We start from the raw sequence: 13873 nt of genomic DNA, 5'->3' as shown, positions 1-13873 counted from the left end.
CTAAAGGCAGCCATCATGGCCCACGCAAAAGACTCGTGGACTGAGTCACTGCCTATCGTGCTTCTCGGAATACGTTCTGCGCTTAAGGAAAACTTAAAAGCCACGTCTGCGGAACTTGTTTATGGTGAGCCTCTTAATCTTCCTGGTGATTTCTTCACAGACAAGCAAGATAATAGCAGTACGAACGACCCTACTAGCTTACTAGATCGTCTTCGCAGTGTTATGAATAAAATTCGTCCAGTACCTGCATCTCGCCACTCAAATCCACGATCATTTGTTTTTGCGGACCTTAAGGACTGTTCACACGTATTTCTCAGGGAGGGAGGTGTCCGAGCAGCACTTCAACCGCCATATCAAGGTCCCTTCGAAGTAATTGCCCGAAATGACAAAACGTTCACAATAAAAGTTCGAAATCAATCAGTTACGGTGACGATTGATAGAGTAAAACCTGCCTACCTCATGGTGAACGAAAGCACAACCGTTAGCCAGGCACATGCTCCACCAGCAACTGCCCCGGATACGACCAAACAGAAACAACCGCCTAATACCGATCCATCAACACAGCCAGTACGAACAACTCGCTCAGGCCGCCGAGTCAGATTCCCGGACATTTTTGACCCTAGCTAACTCCACTCCGTAGGGAGGTGGTGTGGCGGTCGAATATTCTAGAATGTCCGGCCGCCGCCGCCTCTAGAAGATTCGTCGCTCTACATAAGCGTGTGGCGGTCGAATGTCTAGAGAGTTCCGACGCCGCCTCTAGAAGATTCCTCTGACTATTTAAGGGCAAGATCGTCGCTCCAGTCAGTCAGTCGATCAGTCAATCACTTACGCATTCTGTCTTACACGCGCTTCGTTTCTCGCTGTTATTTGTTATTTGTTAGTTCGTTGTAATATAGTATAGTTGTTATTAAATCGTAAAAGTGTTTATTACTTCTATATATTACACCTCGCTACAATATCTATAAAAATACAGTTAATAAAAATGTTTTGAAACAATATAATTCATAAAATTTGATACCCTGTAACTAGAGTAACTAGAGTAACTCTTTATCACCAAATTTTTTTATATTTCAGTCATACTTATAAAAAAGCTCCAGTAAAAGTTAAAAAAAAATTTTATTTAAGGACATCGAAGTTATACGGGTATAATATTCATAGTTTTTAGCCGTTTTATCTATACAAAGAGTATTTTGTTTTTTTCAAATATTTTATCAATATAAAATATATAACTTAAATAACTAAATAAAAGAAAATTTTTTTCAAAATTGCAAAAATTTACAAAATTTAAATATAATTTTTTTTTTATTGGTTATTAATAAAAAAAAAGTTTTATTTGGAATAAATACTCTTAAAATCCTACTAACTTATGATTCTATTCAATGGCAAGGAATTACCTCATAGTATTGTAATTATCTAAAAGTGATTATACTTATTGTAAAATGTTAGCCCAAATTTTTGTATGAGGTATCTAATTAAAGAGGTCCACCGTGATTTTCTCAGTAACTCACTTAGCCTATCTTGGCTTGATACTTAGTATCATTGCTCATAACTTAGGGTGGCTACTTTATTTGTTTAAGTGGCAATATACATACATAATTAGCTAATAAAATAGATAATGATCTAATTAAGAAAATTACGGGTCGATAATAATCATTGAACCAGTGTTTTGGAAGTTATGAACATGTTATAGTGTGGACTAGAAGTGAGATGCAGGTGTTGTTATTTTTATCACTAGTCAGTAATCAGCCGTACTCTTTCTCTCACCATAATAAAAATTGTTCATAACTTATAAAATACTAGTTCAAAATTTGTTATTGTTTGATATTTATAAAATTTTATGATTAATATATTGAAAAACCTGTACCTAAAAGAAAAAAAAATATGATTTTTTATATTTCATTTAATTAAATGGATCATAATAAATTCATCACTTTGTTTAAATAAGCAAAAATACACAATTTTTTATTAAAACAATTTTAACAAAATTTTAGACACAAGTTTATAAATTGTTTTAGGATTTGAGTTATTAAATGTACTTATTAAATGGTGCCATACCCTTAGGATATTCAATTAGTATGACTGAATCATCTTTCAATTCACATTCGACATCTAATTTTAAACAAAAATAAATTATTAAAAAAAGAGTTGTGAATACATGTTTCGTACTGATTGAATAAAACAATAGTACATAATTTTATAACTGTAGTGACAATGTTAAAAAAAAAATGTCGGTTTTGTACGGTTAATGCGAAGTTTAAACTTTTAAACATTTTGGTTTCGCGAGGGGGTCCAAAATGCTGGTCAGCGGGCACGAACCCGCGTGGCGAGGACTTGTTAGACCTGATGTCAGCCTTCAGGATGGTGTCGGCCAACGGAGGCTCCACCCCGACGTTTGAGGATAATACCTCGAGCTCGGTTGTGTACGTCAAGCTGGTGTCCCCGTCACTGCACTTGCACGTGACCGGTTGGACGGTTCTCCCGCATAGGGAAAAACTCAGCGACCACCGGTACATCGTGTACGAGTGCGGCCACAGAAGCCGTCCCTGTGGCGGGCGAGTGGGCTGACGGGTCAGTACAGGTACGGACGTCGACGCATTCGAGACGGGCTTAGTGCTCGTTCAATGGTCGGTGCCCGCGGTACCGGACCGGCAAGTCTCCGCGAGTGAAGCGGTGGAAGAGTTTGAACGTAGAGTGGTCGCAGCCTGCTAATTCGCCCTTCCGGCCAAACGATCGCCGTCGACTTGTGGACCGCCCGGGGAACGAGGAGGTGTGCGTCAGGGTCAGGTGGGCAATAACGCACTCCAACCGATGGTCGAGGGACCCGGAATTCCCGGACCCAAGGGAGGCGCTGAGGTCAGCCCGCAAAGAGCTGAAGCTCACCATCAGGTGGGCCAAAGCGAAGTGCTGGGCTGAACTTGTGAAATCAGTGGACAACGACCCGTAGGGGAAACTCTAACGGGTCGTCATGCAGAAGCACCGTGGTCCACCGGCTTCGGGTCAGCTGGACGCGGACGTGTTGGAAACAATGCATAGCATACGCTCTTCCGGTGCGAGTCGTAGACCAGTAAGCGAGAAGAGTTGGAGTACCGCTCGGTGTCCGCGTTCGGCGTAATGTTGAGAAGCCAGAAGGAATGGTCACTGGCCCAGGCATAAAACAATAAAGATTATAATGAAAAAAAAATTAATAAAAATACCTTTTAACTTATTATAGTTCATATTTATACTTATTTTATTGTCTACAACCAGTTTATACAATTAAAGCGTTTTATAATAATAATATATAGAATATAATTTAAAATTATTTTGTCTTTCGTACATATCGCTGAGTAAATTTTGTAGTTAGATTGCTTCCTAATTATAATAGCATATTATAAAAAAATAAAAGTATTATAGTGCATTATAAAATTATTACTTACTTGTTTAATGTCTTCTTTTATCTCTACAACATTCGTATGTAGTAAAGAAGGATATTTTGTAATACCTAGACATAATAAAATAGTTGTTAGATCAATTTAAAAAATTATTTAGATTAAAAAATAGTAGTACTATCAAGTATTAGAGAAACTTTACCATGTTGTTGAATTTCTAGTTTTAATTTATACTTATTTTCTAAATTATACATAAACCTTTCATATGACATACTTTTTTTTTTTAAATCATACCATTTTCCTTTATACATGGGAGGTTTTAATTTTTAAAATTACAAGTAAAGAGTAGAACTTTTTCAACTTAACTTTTGTAAATGTTCTGGAAATACTCCGACTTTTAAATATACCAAGTTACAGATTATGATAAATTCTACAAGTTCAAAAAAAAAAAAATTTTCTCGACACCTTTTCTTCTAATGGGAATTAGCTGCCGAATTGAACGAAAAATGTTATTTTTATCACTGTTAATGTGTTAATATTTTCATACTTAACCGTGCTATAACTAAATTAAAAATTAATAAAGCAAAATAATTTTTTTTTATTGAAATCTCATGTATTGTCCTTTTATTTGGTATACATTTTTAAAAAATCTGACCATTTATCTGCACACAGGGGGAGATCCAAAATTACAATTTTTACATACAAGTTAAACTTATTTAGATTAAAAAATATCGAAAGATATTTTGTAAGATCTAGACGTATTATAATGGTTGTTAGATCAATTTAAACTTATTTAAATTAAAAAAATAGTGTAGTGTCAAGTATTAGAGAAACGTTACCATAATGCTGATTTTCTTCTTGTGCATTTAATTCATTGGTATTTTGTACAAAATTTATTGTAAACTTTTGTGCGATATCTAAATATGTTTACAACAAATTATTTTAAATAAAAATAACATTTCATAAATAGTTATACCTTCTTTGACATTAGTAGGTGGTAAATCAAGTAAAAATGTCTCACTTGTGGACGAATCATATTTAAATCCAAGTTCAATATACTTTTTTCTGATTATCGTTATGTTTAATTTTCTAATTTTATCACTAAGAAAAATGAAAAGTTCTTGATATTTTCCTTCGTAAAATAATATATTGAATTCTATATTCCATGAATTCCATAATGAATTAAAATCTAATTTTTTTAGTACACAAAATGGCTTATTTACATCTAGTTTAAGACGCCTAGCGTATAATAATTTCGCGATAGTCACTAATATATCTCTAATTGAATCCGATTTGTTTTTCAACTCAGTCAATAAAGATACATCTTTCTGTATTTTTGTTAGTATACTGCTTAAAATAAAACGGGTCTTTTTCAGGGTGTTCAAGGGTGTAATATGATATTTTTCTATTGCATATAAAGCTCCTTTCATATATTTTGCCATTGGAACCATTTCAATCATTTTTGTTAAAAGTGTGACTGTACAATTATACACACTATCATTGCCAGAATATAATAGATCAGAACAATGTTGTTGAAATTTAATTAATGATAAAAACATTAAATTTAAATCATGATAGTAAGAACATCCAAGGAATATCGTTGCTTGCCGTATGAAATTATCACAATTATGTATTGTTACAGGTTCAATAAATAAATTTTTCAGTTCATAGTTTTTGCCACAATTCTTAATTAATTCAACATCATTTATATTATTCCAACCTGGTTGACGTAGAAAATCATTTATGATGACCGCATTTTCTTTTTTAGTAAGTGCTCCATCAGTATGTAAAAAAGCGAAAATCATACATAAGTACACTTGAATATTAATTATTAATACCATTTTGATTTTCGAAAAGTTACAATTCAATTTTAGATTTGATGCGAATCTGAGAAGATATTAATTTTACCATAATGTGTTTATATATTGTTTTTGATATTTTTGTGTCTCTTACTTTTTGTTCTCAGCTTTCACTGGACCGATTATTTAAACAATACGTCAAAAGATCACAAAAGTACATTGTTGAAGACACTACCCTTAAAAATTAAAAATTTTTCCTTCGTTTTCCGTAAATGGTGAAAATCGCCCGAAAATTACTATTTTTAAAATCAGTAAATTTCAATATATTTTTTTTTAAATTACCTTAACTTATTGAAAAATTGCCGAATCTAAAAAACTCTGTTTTATAATGAAACCTTAGATATTTCTTTTTCATTTGATATAATTTTTTTGAAAATCTGACCCTTTGCCTGGCACAAGGGGAATTGTAATTAGTAATATTTGCACATTAAACTTTTTTTACTTATGTTTTGAAAATGTTCGGAAAATACTCCTAGCTTCAAACATATGTTTAAATAACTAATGATATGAACTATAAGTCAAATAAAAAATTCTCGTCGACTTATCTTCTATGTGAAAATAGTGGCCGTAATTAAAAATCATGCAATTTTGGTGTAAACATTTTTTAACTTTATATTACTTAAACTTTTCGAAAAATGTATGGATTAATTAAATTGTTGTTCTAAATAAATTATATATAAACCTTTCATATGACATACTTTTTTTTTTAAATCGTACCATTATCCTTTATACAGGGGAGGTTTTAATTTTTAAAATTTCGAGTAAAGAGTAGAACTTTTTCAACTTAACTCAAGTTCAAAAAAAAACATTTTTCTCGACACCTTTTCTTCTATTGGGAATTGGCGGCCGAATTGAACGAAAAATGTTATTTTTATGTAAACATCACTGTTTAATGTGTTAATATATTTATACTTAACCGTGCTATAACTAAATTAAAAATTAATAAAGCAAAATAATTTTTTTTGATTGAAATCGTATGTATTGTCCTTTTATTTGATATANTATTGAAATCTTATGTATTGTTCTTTTATTTGACATACATTTTTAAAAAATCTGACCATTTATCTTCAAACAGAGGGAGATTCTAAATTACAATTTTTACACCCAAGTTAAACTTATTGAGATTAAAAAATAATGTAGTGTCAAGTATTAAAGAAACTTTACCATGTTGCTGAATTTCTAGTTCTAATTTATACTTATTTTATTGTCTACAACCAGATCATAGAATTAAAGCATTTATAATAATAATGTATAGAATAAAATTTATTCTATTATTTTAAAACTGTTTTAGCTTTCGTACAAATCGCTGAGAACATTTTGTAGTTTTCCATAAAATATGGACATCGTATTATGGACGAGTATATTGATTCCTAATTCTAATAACACAAAAAATTAAAAGTATTATAGTGTATTGCAAGATTATTACTTTCTTGTTGAATGCCTTGTTTATTTTCTACATCATTGGTATGTAATATCGAAGGATATTTTGTAAGATCTAGACATATTATTATGGTTGTTAGATCAATTTAAACTTATTTAAATAAAACCCAGCACAGGGGGGTCGCGGCACAGTGGTGACGTGGCATAGTTGGATCAAGTATTATGATATCTGACAGTGATTAAAATCACTATCATAAGAAACGCTTCGATGCAAATCTGTAGATAGTGTTTCCTTTAGTGAAATTGGTGAAATATTTTAAAAGCAACATCAACTCTTATTTCTTTAATTATATCCTGATTAGCAGTTCTTTGATTTTAAAATATAATATATGAATAAATACTAATTATAGTTTTTAAATTTAGTATGAAATTGTGTGGCCAGCTATGATGTATGGTTCATAGTGTTGGGCGGTTGATAAAAAAGTAGAGCAGAGAATAAGTGTAGCAGAGATGAGAATGCTTAGTTGGATGAGTGGAGTGACTAGAGAAGATAGGATAAGGAACGAGCATATAAGAGGAAGTATAGGTGTTGCGTCAATCGTGGATAAGATGACAGAAAATAGACTTAGATTGTTTAGTCATGGTATGAGGAAAGAAGAATCGAAAGCTGTAAGAACAGTTATAGAAATGAATGTTGAAGGAAGAAGAGATAGAGGAAGACCAAAAAAGAGATGGAGGGATGCTATTGAATGCGATTTGAGGACAGCTGATGTGAGCGTAGAAGATGTGGGAGATCGTGTCAAGTGGAAGCTTAGGATAAGGGTGGCCGACCCCAAGTAGTTGGGATTAAGGCAAAGAAAAAGAAAAATATTACCAGAAATTCCGGTGGCAATTGACATAATATGATTGTTGTTTCGGAATGTACAATTTAGCGTTTAGTTGGGTTTAAATAATATAGCGTCAAATCAATTACCTACTCTATCGCTTGTATATTAATATACACTACACTTTAATGATACAATAAATAAATAAACTCACACATACACACATATGCATTTATAACATTGTGTCTAACGTAAGTGTAACATGATAAAAAGTAACCGTAAAATGAAAAAAATGGAATATAAATTTTAGTACTCATATTAAATGTAATGTAACTCGAAAAATATTTGTTTAAATGAAAAAATATAAGATAATTTTTTTGTTTATAATTGTCTTTTAAACAACTTTTGTACGAAACTTTTTTTTGTAAGTTAAATATTTTTTGAGAAAATTAAAAAAGCTCATATTTTTGAACTTTTGCGAGGCTGTAAAAAAAAAGCTCAATTCCAATCTTGAGGACTATTAGTATGTCATTATACATATTTTAATTCAACTTTTAAAAACAAACAGTTTTTATTGAAAATTATTGTATCAAGCCCTTTAAATTTTTATACACGTAAAAGTAAAGCAAAATATAACTTCTTTATTATTTTTATAATTTCTCCGTTTAAATTACAATATTAAATATCAATTTCATACTAAATTTAATAATTATAATTAGTATATATTCATATATTATATTTTAAAATCAAAGAACTACTAATCATGATATAATTAAAGAAATAAGAGTTGATGTTGCTTTTGGAATAATCCACCAATTGCCTAATTAAAACAAAAAAAAAAAAAGTTTGTTGGGAATTTTTTCTGCTATTCTGCAAAATTACTCCTTCGTTGACTAGAATGAATCATTAAATAGAAAATTTTATGAGAATTAAAACAATGTTATTTTTAAGATTAATATGCAGTCAGAAAGTTTTATAATTATTATTTATTGTAAATTTATCAGAAAAACTCATTATTTTTTGCATTTTTATCGTAATAGAACACTTAAATAGAAATCATAGTAATCATTTCTAAGTAATTTTTGATATTTAAAAAGATTCTACTATTGAAATATCCAGAACTGAATTAATTTTAATGATTTACTTTAACTAAAAAAAAAAAAGTTAATATTTTGAATCCCTCTTGTGGGCAGGTAAAGGGTTAGATTTATAAAAAAAACCAAATGATAGATAAAGACATGCATCTAAATAAAAAAAAATATACTGATTTGGTCATTTTTGATAAAGTTATAACAATTAACAAAGTTATAAGTTTTATACACTGGACTACAAGGAACTTCCATCAGAAACAAAAATATACTATTCTAAATCAACTTTTCGCGATGTTTTAAAATGTGCAATTAGACTTTTTCTATAACTTCTAAGTTTTAATATTATTAAAAAATAGTTTTTACATATAAAAAAAAATAATTAAGAACAAAAAAAATTGTTTTAAATTAATACTGATTTGATATAATATTTAATATTAATTTGATTATTAATAAGTTAAAAATAAGGAAAATGACATATTTAACCTATTTTGTTAATCGTTTAAAGTTGATTGTTGTAAATGTTTATAATAAAAAAAAAAAATTTATTTTACCATAACTTTTAGCTCAATTGGTAAGTTTGACATTGACATAATTAAATAGAAAATTTTATGACAATTAAAAAAATTGTATCGTTAAGATCAATATGCAGTCAGAAAGTTTTATAATTACTATTTATTGTAAATTTATCAGAAAAGCTCAATATTTTTTTGCATTTTTATGGTAATAGATAACTTAAATAGAAGTAATAGTAATAATTTCCTAGGAACTTTTGTTGTTTGTTGAAAAGATTCTATAATTGAAATATTGAGAACTTAATTAATTTTAATGATTTACTTTAACTAAATGTACCAATCAAAACAAAGTTGTTAAAAAGATTTACTCAATTGAGTGTATTATAAAATTTGATTATATTTGTAAAAATCAATTGTTAATTCAGGAGAAAAAACAATCATTTTTTTTAGAAATGATTTATATAGCAACATGTTACAAAAAAAAATTGTAATATTATAGTCTAGTAGTAGCACACACAAATAGAGTAAAAAAATTATTAAATTACAAAGTAAAATGATTTAATTTTGTAGTTGAAACCTATCATATCAAACTTCATTCGTTAATAAATATTTTGAAAACATTAGAAATTAATGATTTTAATTGTCTTTATGGAGACGATGTAATAACTAACTGTTTAATTGATAAATTAGAATTTTTTTTTCAATTTTTGAGAGTAATATCTTCAACTAGATACGAATTGTAGTAATTTGACGTATTGTTGAAAAAAGTAGGTCAAGTTAGAGCAGAGAAAATAAATGATAGTCACAAAAAAATATCTTCTCGGCTTTGCATCGAAGCGAAAACTTAAAATATAGTAAAATAATTTTAATACGAATAAGAAATTTCTTCTTGCAAGGGGCGACTAAAGTGATGGGATCCTTGATCTTTATTGAAGTTATTGAATCTAAATGTGATAAAAATCAAACGAGTTAAAATTTATACTAACTTAAAAAGAATTAAGAAAAAATGCAAAAAATTCATTGCCATATGCGGGTTGGAACCTCGTACCCCAAGCGTGTAAAACATAAATTTTACCAACTCGGCAACCGTACGTTGCTTCCGGCGGTTGAAAAATTGGCTATTTAAGCTAGTTCAAATTTCAAAGTTATTTTTCTCGACTTAAAAGAAACAAACATATTTAAATAAGTTTAACTATCTATACTATATCAATTTTAATTTATATAATATTTATGAAAATCTGTACTCCCCTTGTCAGGTATTTTAAAATAAAATAAAATACAAAACCCAGAATTTTAACACAAAAATAGCATATTTTTGCATACGGTAGTCATTTTTACCATGAAGACAAATCCAGAGGTCAAATTTTTTTTTTTCACATTAAAGTATATTACATAAGCTTTAATTTAAGATATATTTAAAAGTGTCAGTATTTCCGGAATACTTTCAAAAATTAAATTGAAAATATCGTAGTAACAATACGCATGTTTAAAGTTTTGACCCCCCTTGTTAAAGGGGTATGATCCGATTTACAAAAAAAGCGTGCCAGATGAAAGGGGTATATCAATATTTATTATAAAAAAATAATAATATAGATCCATACATTTTTCCAAAAGTTATATAAAATATAAATTAAATAATATAACATATAAAATCGAGATTTTTTTCACGGAAATCGTACGTTTTTCTTTAACTTTGATGTCCGTTTTCACCACGAAGACAAGTCCAGAGGTCAAATTTTTTTTTTTCAAATTAAAGTATATTACATAAGCTTTAATTTAAGATATATATAAAAGTGTCAGTCTTTCCGGAACATTTTCAAAAGTTAAGTTGAAAAAGTTCTACTTTCTATACGCATTTTAAAAGGTTTGCATCCCCCCTGAATAAAGGGAAATGGTCCGATTTAAAAAAAAAGTATGTCGAATGAAAGAAGCTTATATAAAGTATTTATCATTAAAGAATAAAGTTGATTCATGCATTTTTTAAAAAGTTATAGCAACATAATGTTAAAAAATGTAAAATATAATATCAAGAATTTTTTCACAAAAATAGCATATTTTTGCATACGGTAGTCATTTTCACCATGAAGACAAGTCCAGAGGTCAAATTTTTTTTTTTCAAATTAAAGTATATTACATTAGCTTTAATTTAAGGTATATATAAAATTGTCAGTCTTTCCGGAACATTTTCAAAAGTTAAGTTGAAAAAGTTAATTTTTTGTAAAAAAGTTACCATTTTGAAACCCCATCCTTTGGGCTNCGACACCTTTTCTTCTATTGGGAATTGGCTGCCGAATTGAACGAAAAATGTTATTTTTATGTAAAAATCACTGTTTAATGTGTTAATATATTTATACTTAACCGTGCTATAACTAAATTAAAAATTAATAAAGCAAAATAATTTTTTTTGATTGAAATCGTATGTATTGTCCTTTTATTTGATTTACATTTTTAAAAAATCTGACCATTTATCTTCAAACAGATGGAGATTCTAAATTACAATTTTTACACACAAGTTAAACTTATTGAGATTAAAAAATAATGTAGTGTCAAGTATTAAAGAAACTTTACCATGTTGCTGAATTTCTAGTTCTAATTTATACTTATTTTATTGTCTACAACCAGATCATAGAATTAAAACATTTATAATAATAATGTATAGAATAAAATTTATTCTATTATTTTAAAACTGTTTTAGCTTTCATACAAATCGCTGAGTACATTTTGTAGTTTTCCATAAAATATGGACAACGTATTATGGATGAGTATATTGATTCCTAATTCTAATAACACAAAAAATTAAAAGTATTATAGTGTATTGCAAAATTATTACTTTCTTGTTGAATGCCTTCTTTATTCTCTACATCATTGGTATGTAGTATCGAAGGATATTTTGTAAGATCTAGACATATTAAAATGGTTGTTAGATCAATTTAAACTTATTTAAATTAAAATATAGTGTAGTGTCAAGTATTAGAGAAACTTTACCATGTTGCTGATTTTCTTCTTGCGCATTTACTTCATTGGTATTTTGTACAAAATTTATTGTAAATTTTTGTGCGATATCTAAGTATGTTTAAAACAAATTATTTTAAATAAAAATAGCATTTCATAAATAAATTCTAAAAGTTCAATAAAAAAATTTTTCTCGACACCTTTTCTTCTAATGGGAATTGGCTGCCGAATTGAACGAAAAATGTTATTTTTATGTAAAAATCACTGTTTAATGTGTTAATATATTTTTACTTAACCGTGCTATAACTAAATTAAAAATTAACAAAGCAAAATAATTTTTTTTTATTGAAATCTTATGTATAAACTTTACCATGTTGCTTATTTTCTTCTTGCGGATTTACTTCATTGGTATTTTGTACAAAATTTATTGTAAACTTTTGTGCGATATCTAAATATGTTTACAACAAATTATTTTAAATAAAAATAACATTTCATAAATAGTTATACCTTCTTTGACATTAGTAGGTGGTAAACCAAGTAAAAATGTCTCACTTGTGGACGAATCATATTTAAATCCAAGTTCAATATACTTTTTTCTGATTGTCGTTAGGATTAAATTTTTTATTTTATCACTAAGAAAAATGAAAAATTCATGGTATTTTCCTTGATATTTTAAGTTATTAAATTCCATATTCCATAAATTGCACAATGAATTAAAATCTAAATATTTTAGTTGACAAAATAACTTTTCTTCATCAAGTTCAAGACGTCTTGCGAATAATATTTTCGCGATTGTTTCTAATACATCTCTAATTGAATCCGAACTGATTCTCAATGTAGTCAATAAACTTTCATCTTCCTGTATATTTGTTAGTAAACTGCTTAAAATAAAACGGGTTCTTGTTAGGGTGTTCAAGGGACTATTATGATATTTTTCTATTGCATATAACGCTCCTTTCATAAATTTTGCCATCGGAACAATTTCAATCATTTTTGTTAAAAGTGTGACTGTACAATTGTGCGCACTATCATCGCAAGAATGTAATAGATGTAAACATTGTTCTTGTAATTTAATTAATGATAAAAATATTAATTTTAAATCATGATAGTAAGAACATCCAAGAAATATCGTTGCTTGCCGTATGTAATTATCGCAATTATATAATGTTACAGGTTCAATAAATAAATTTTTCAGTACATATTTTTGTCTCCAATAATTAATAAATTCCACATCATTTATACTTTTCCATCCTGGTTGAAGTAAAAAATCATTTATGATAGCCGCTTTTTCTTTTTTATTATGTAATCCTTCAATATCTAAAACAGCGAAAAACATACATAAGTACACTTGAATATTTAGTATAATTGCCATTTTCATTTTCGAAAAGTTATCAATCTATTTTATTATATCTATAATCTTATTTAAAAAAAATAATAGTCGTACAAAATTTATTTCAATGTAATGATAATATTAATAAAGTTTTTTATTTCTGATAAGTAAACAAAATTAATTTATATGACAGCGTAGAGGAGCAGGATTATCACGTTTTAAACACTGCGTGTTTAGAAGACCAAAAATTTTAAAATGTGCATTGTTTCTTTTGGAAATTATAAGCGGTTTAAAAATAAATTGTATTAATACTTATAATATGACTAGTAATACTATATTATATATAAAGAAGTAGTAGAAAAAAGTACTGTTTATAAAGATAAACAATTGTTATTAATCTATCTTCTTATTAAAAAGGTATATAAAATATATTTTAAACTAATTATGATATTAATAAAGTTTTTTATTTCCATACTAAAATTAAAAATTAGCAAATAAGCCGAGTATACAGGTGCAAATTATATTTGTATGTGACATTGAGAGGAGGTGTAAGATTG

At 28.2% G+C, this 13873-nt stretch overlaps 1 protein-coding gene across 17 annotated transcripts in view; it reads right to left on the bottom strand.

Annotated features, from left to right (window-relative positions):
- LOC126895332 (uncharacterized) overlaps positions 1–13471 on the bottom strand; it is a 104220-nt gene extending 90749 nt beyond the window's left edge. For 4 of the 17 annotated variants that reach the window (XM_050667076.1, XM_050667080.1, XM_050667082.1 and 1 more), the window contains exons 1-6: positions 12494–13465; positions 12357–12434; positions 12020–12097; positions 11865–11933; positions 4345–5127; positions 4208–4285 (exon numbers count right to left, since the gene is read on the bottom strand). In XM_050667076.1, coding sequence (XP_050523033.1) covers positions 4208–4285; positions 4345–5127; positions 11865–11933; positions 12020–12097; positions 12357–12434; positions 12494–13364 — 1957 coding nt within the window. In that variant the 5' untranslated portion in view covers positions 13365–13465. Of the gene's footprint in view, positions 1–4207; positions 4286–4344; positions 5128–11864; positions 11934–12019; positions 12098–12356; positions 12435–12493 lie in introns of all 17 variants that reach the window. The other 13 variants (XM_050667069.1, XM_050667077.1, XM_050667074.1 and 10 more) reach the window with 7 other exon arrangements.
- Positions 13472–13873: the final 402 nt, after the last annotated feature.

The sequence above is a fragment of the Daktulosphaira vitifoliae genome, unplaced genomic scaffold (assembly GCF_025091365.1).
Source record: "Daktulosphaira vitifoliae isolate Bord-2020 unplaced genomic scaffold, ASM2509136v1 Scaffold_1, whole genome shotgun sequence".
NCBI lineage: Eukaryota > Metazoa > Arthropoda > Insecta > Hemiptera > Phylloxeridae > Daktulosphaira > Daktulosphaira vitifoliae.
Note: the sequence above shows the minus strand (reverse complement) of the source record. Positions and strands in the feature narration are given on the sequence as shown.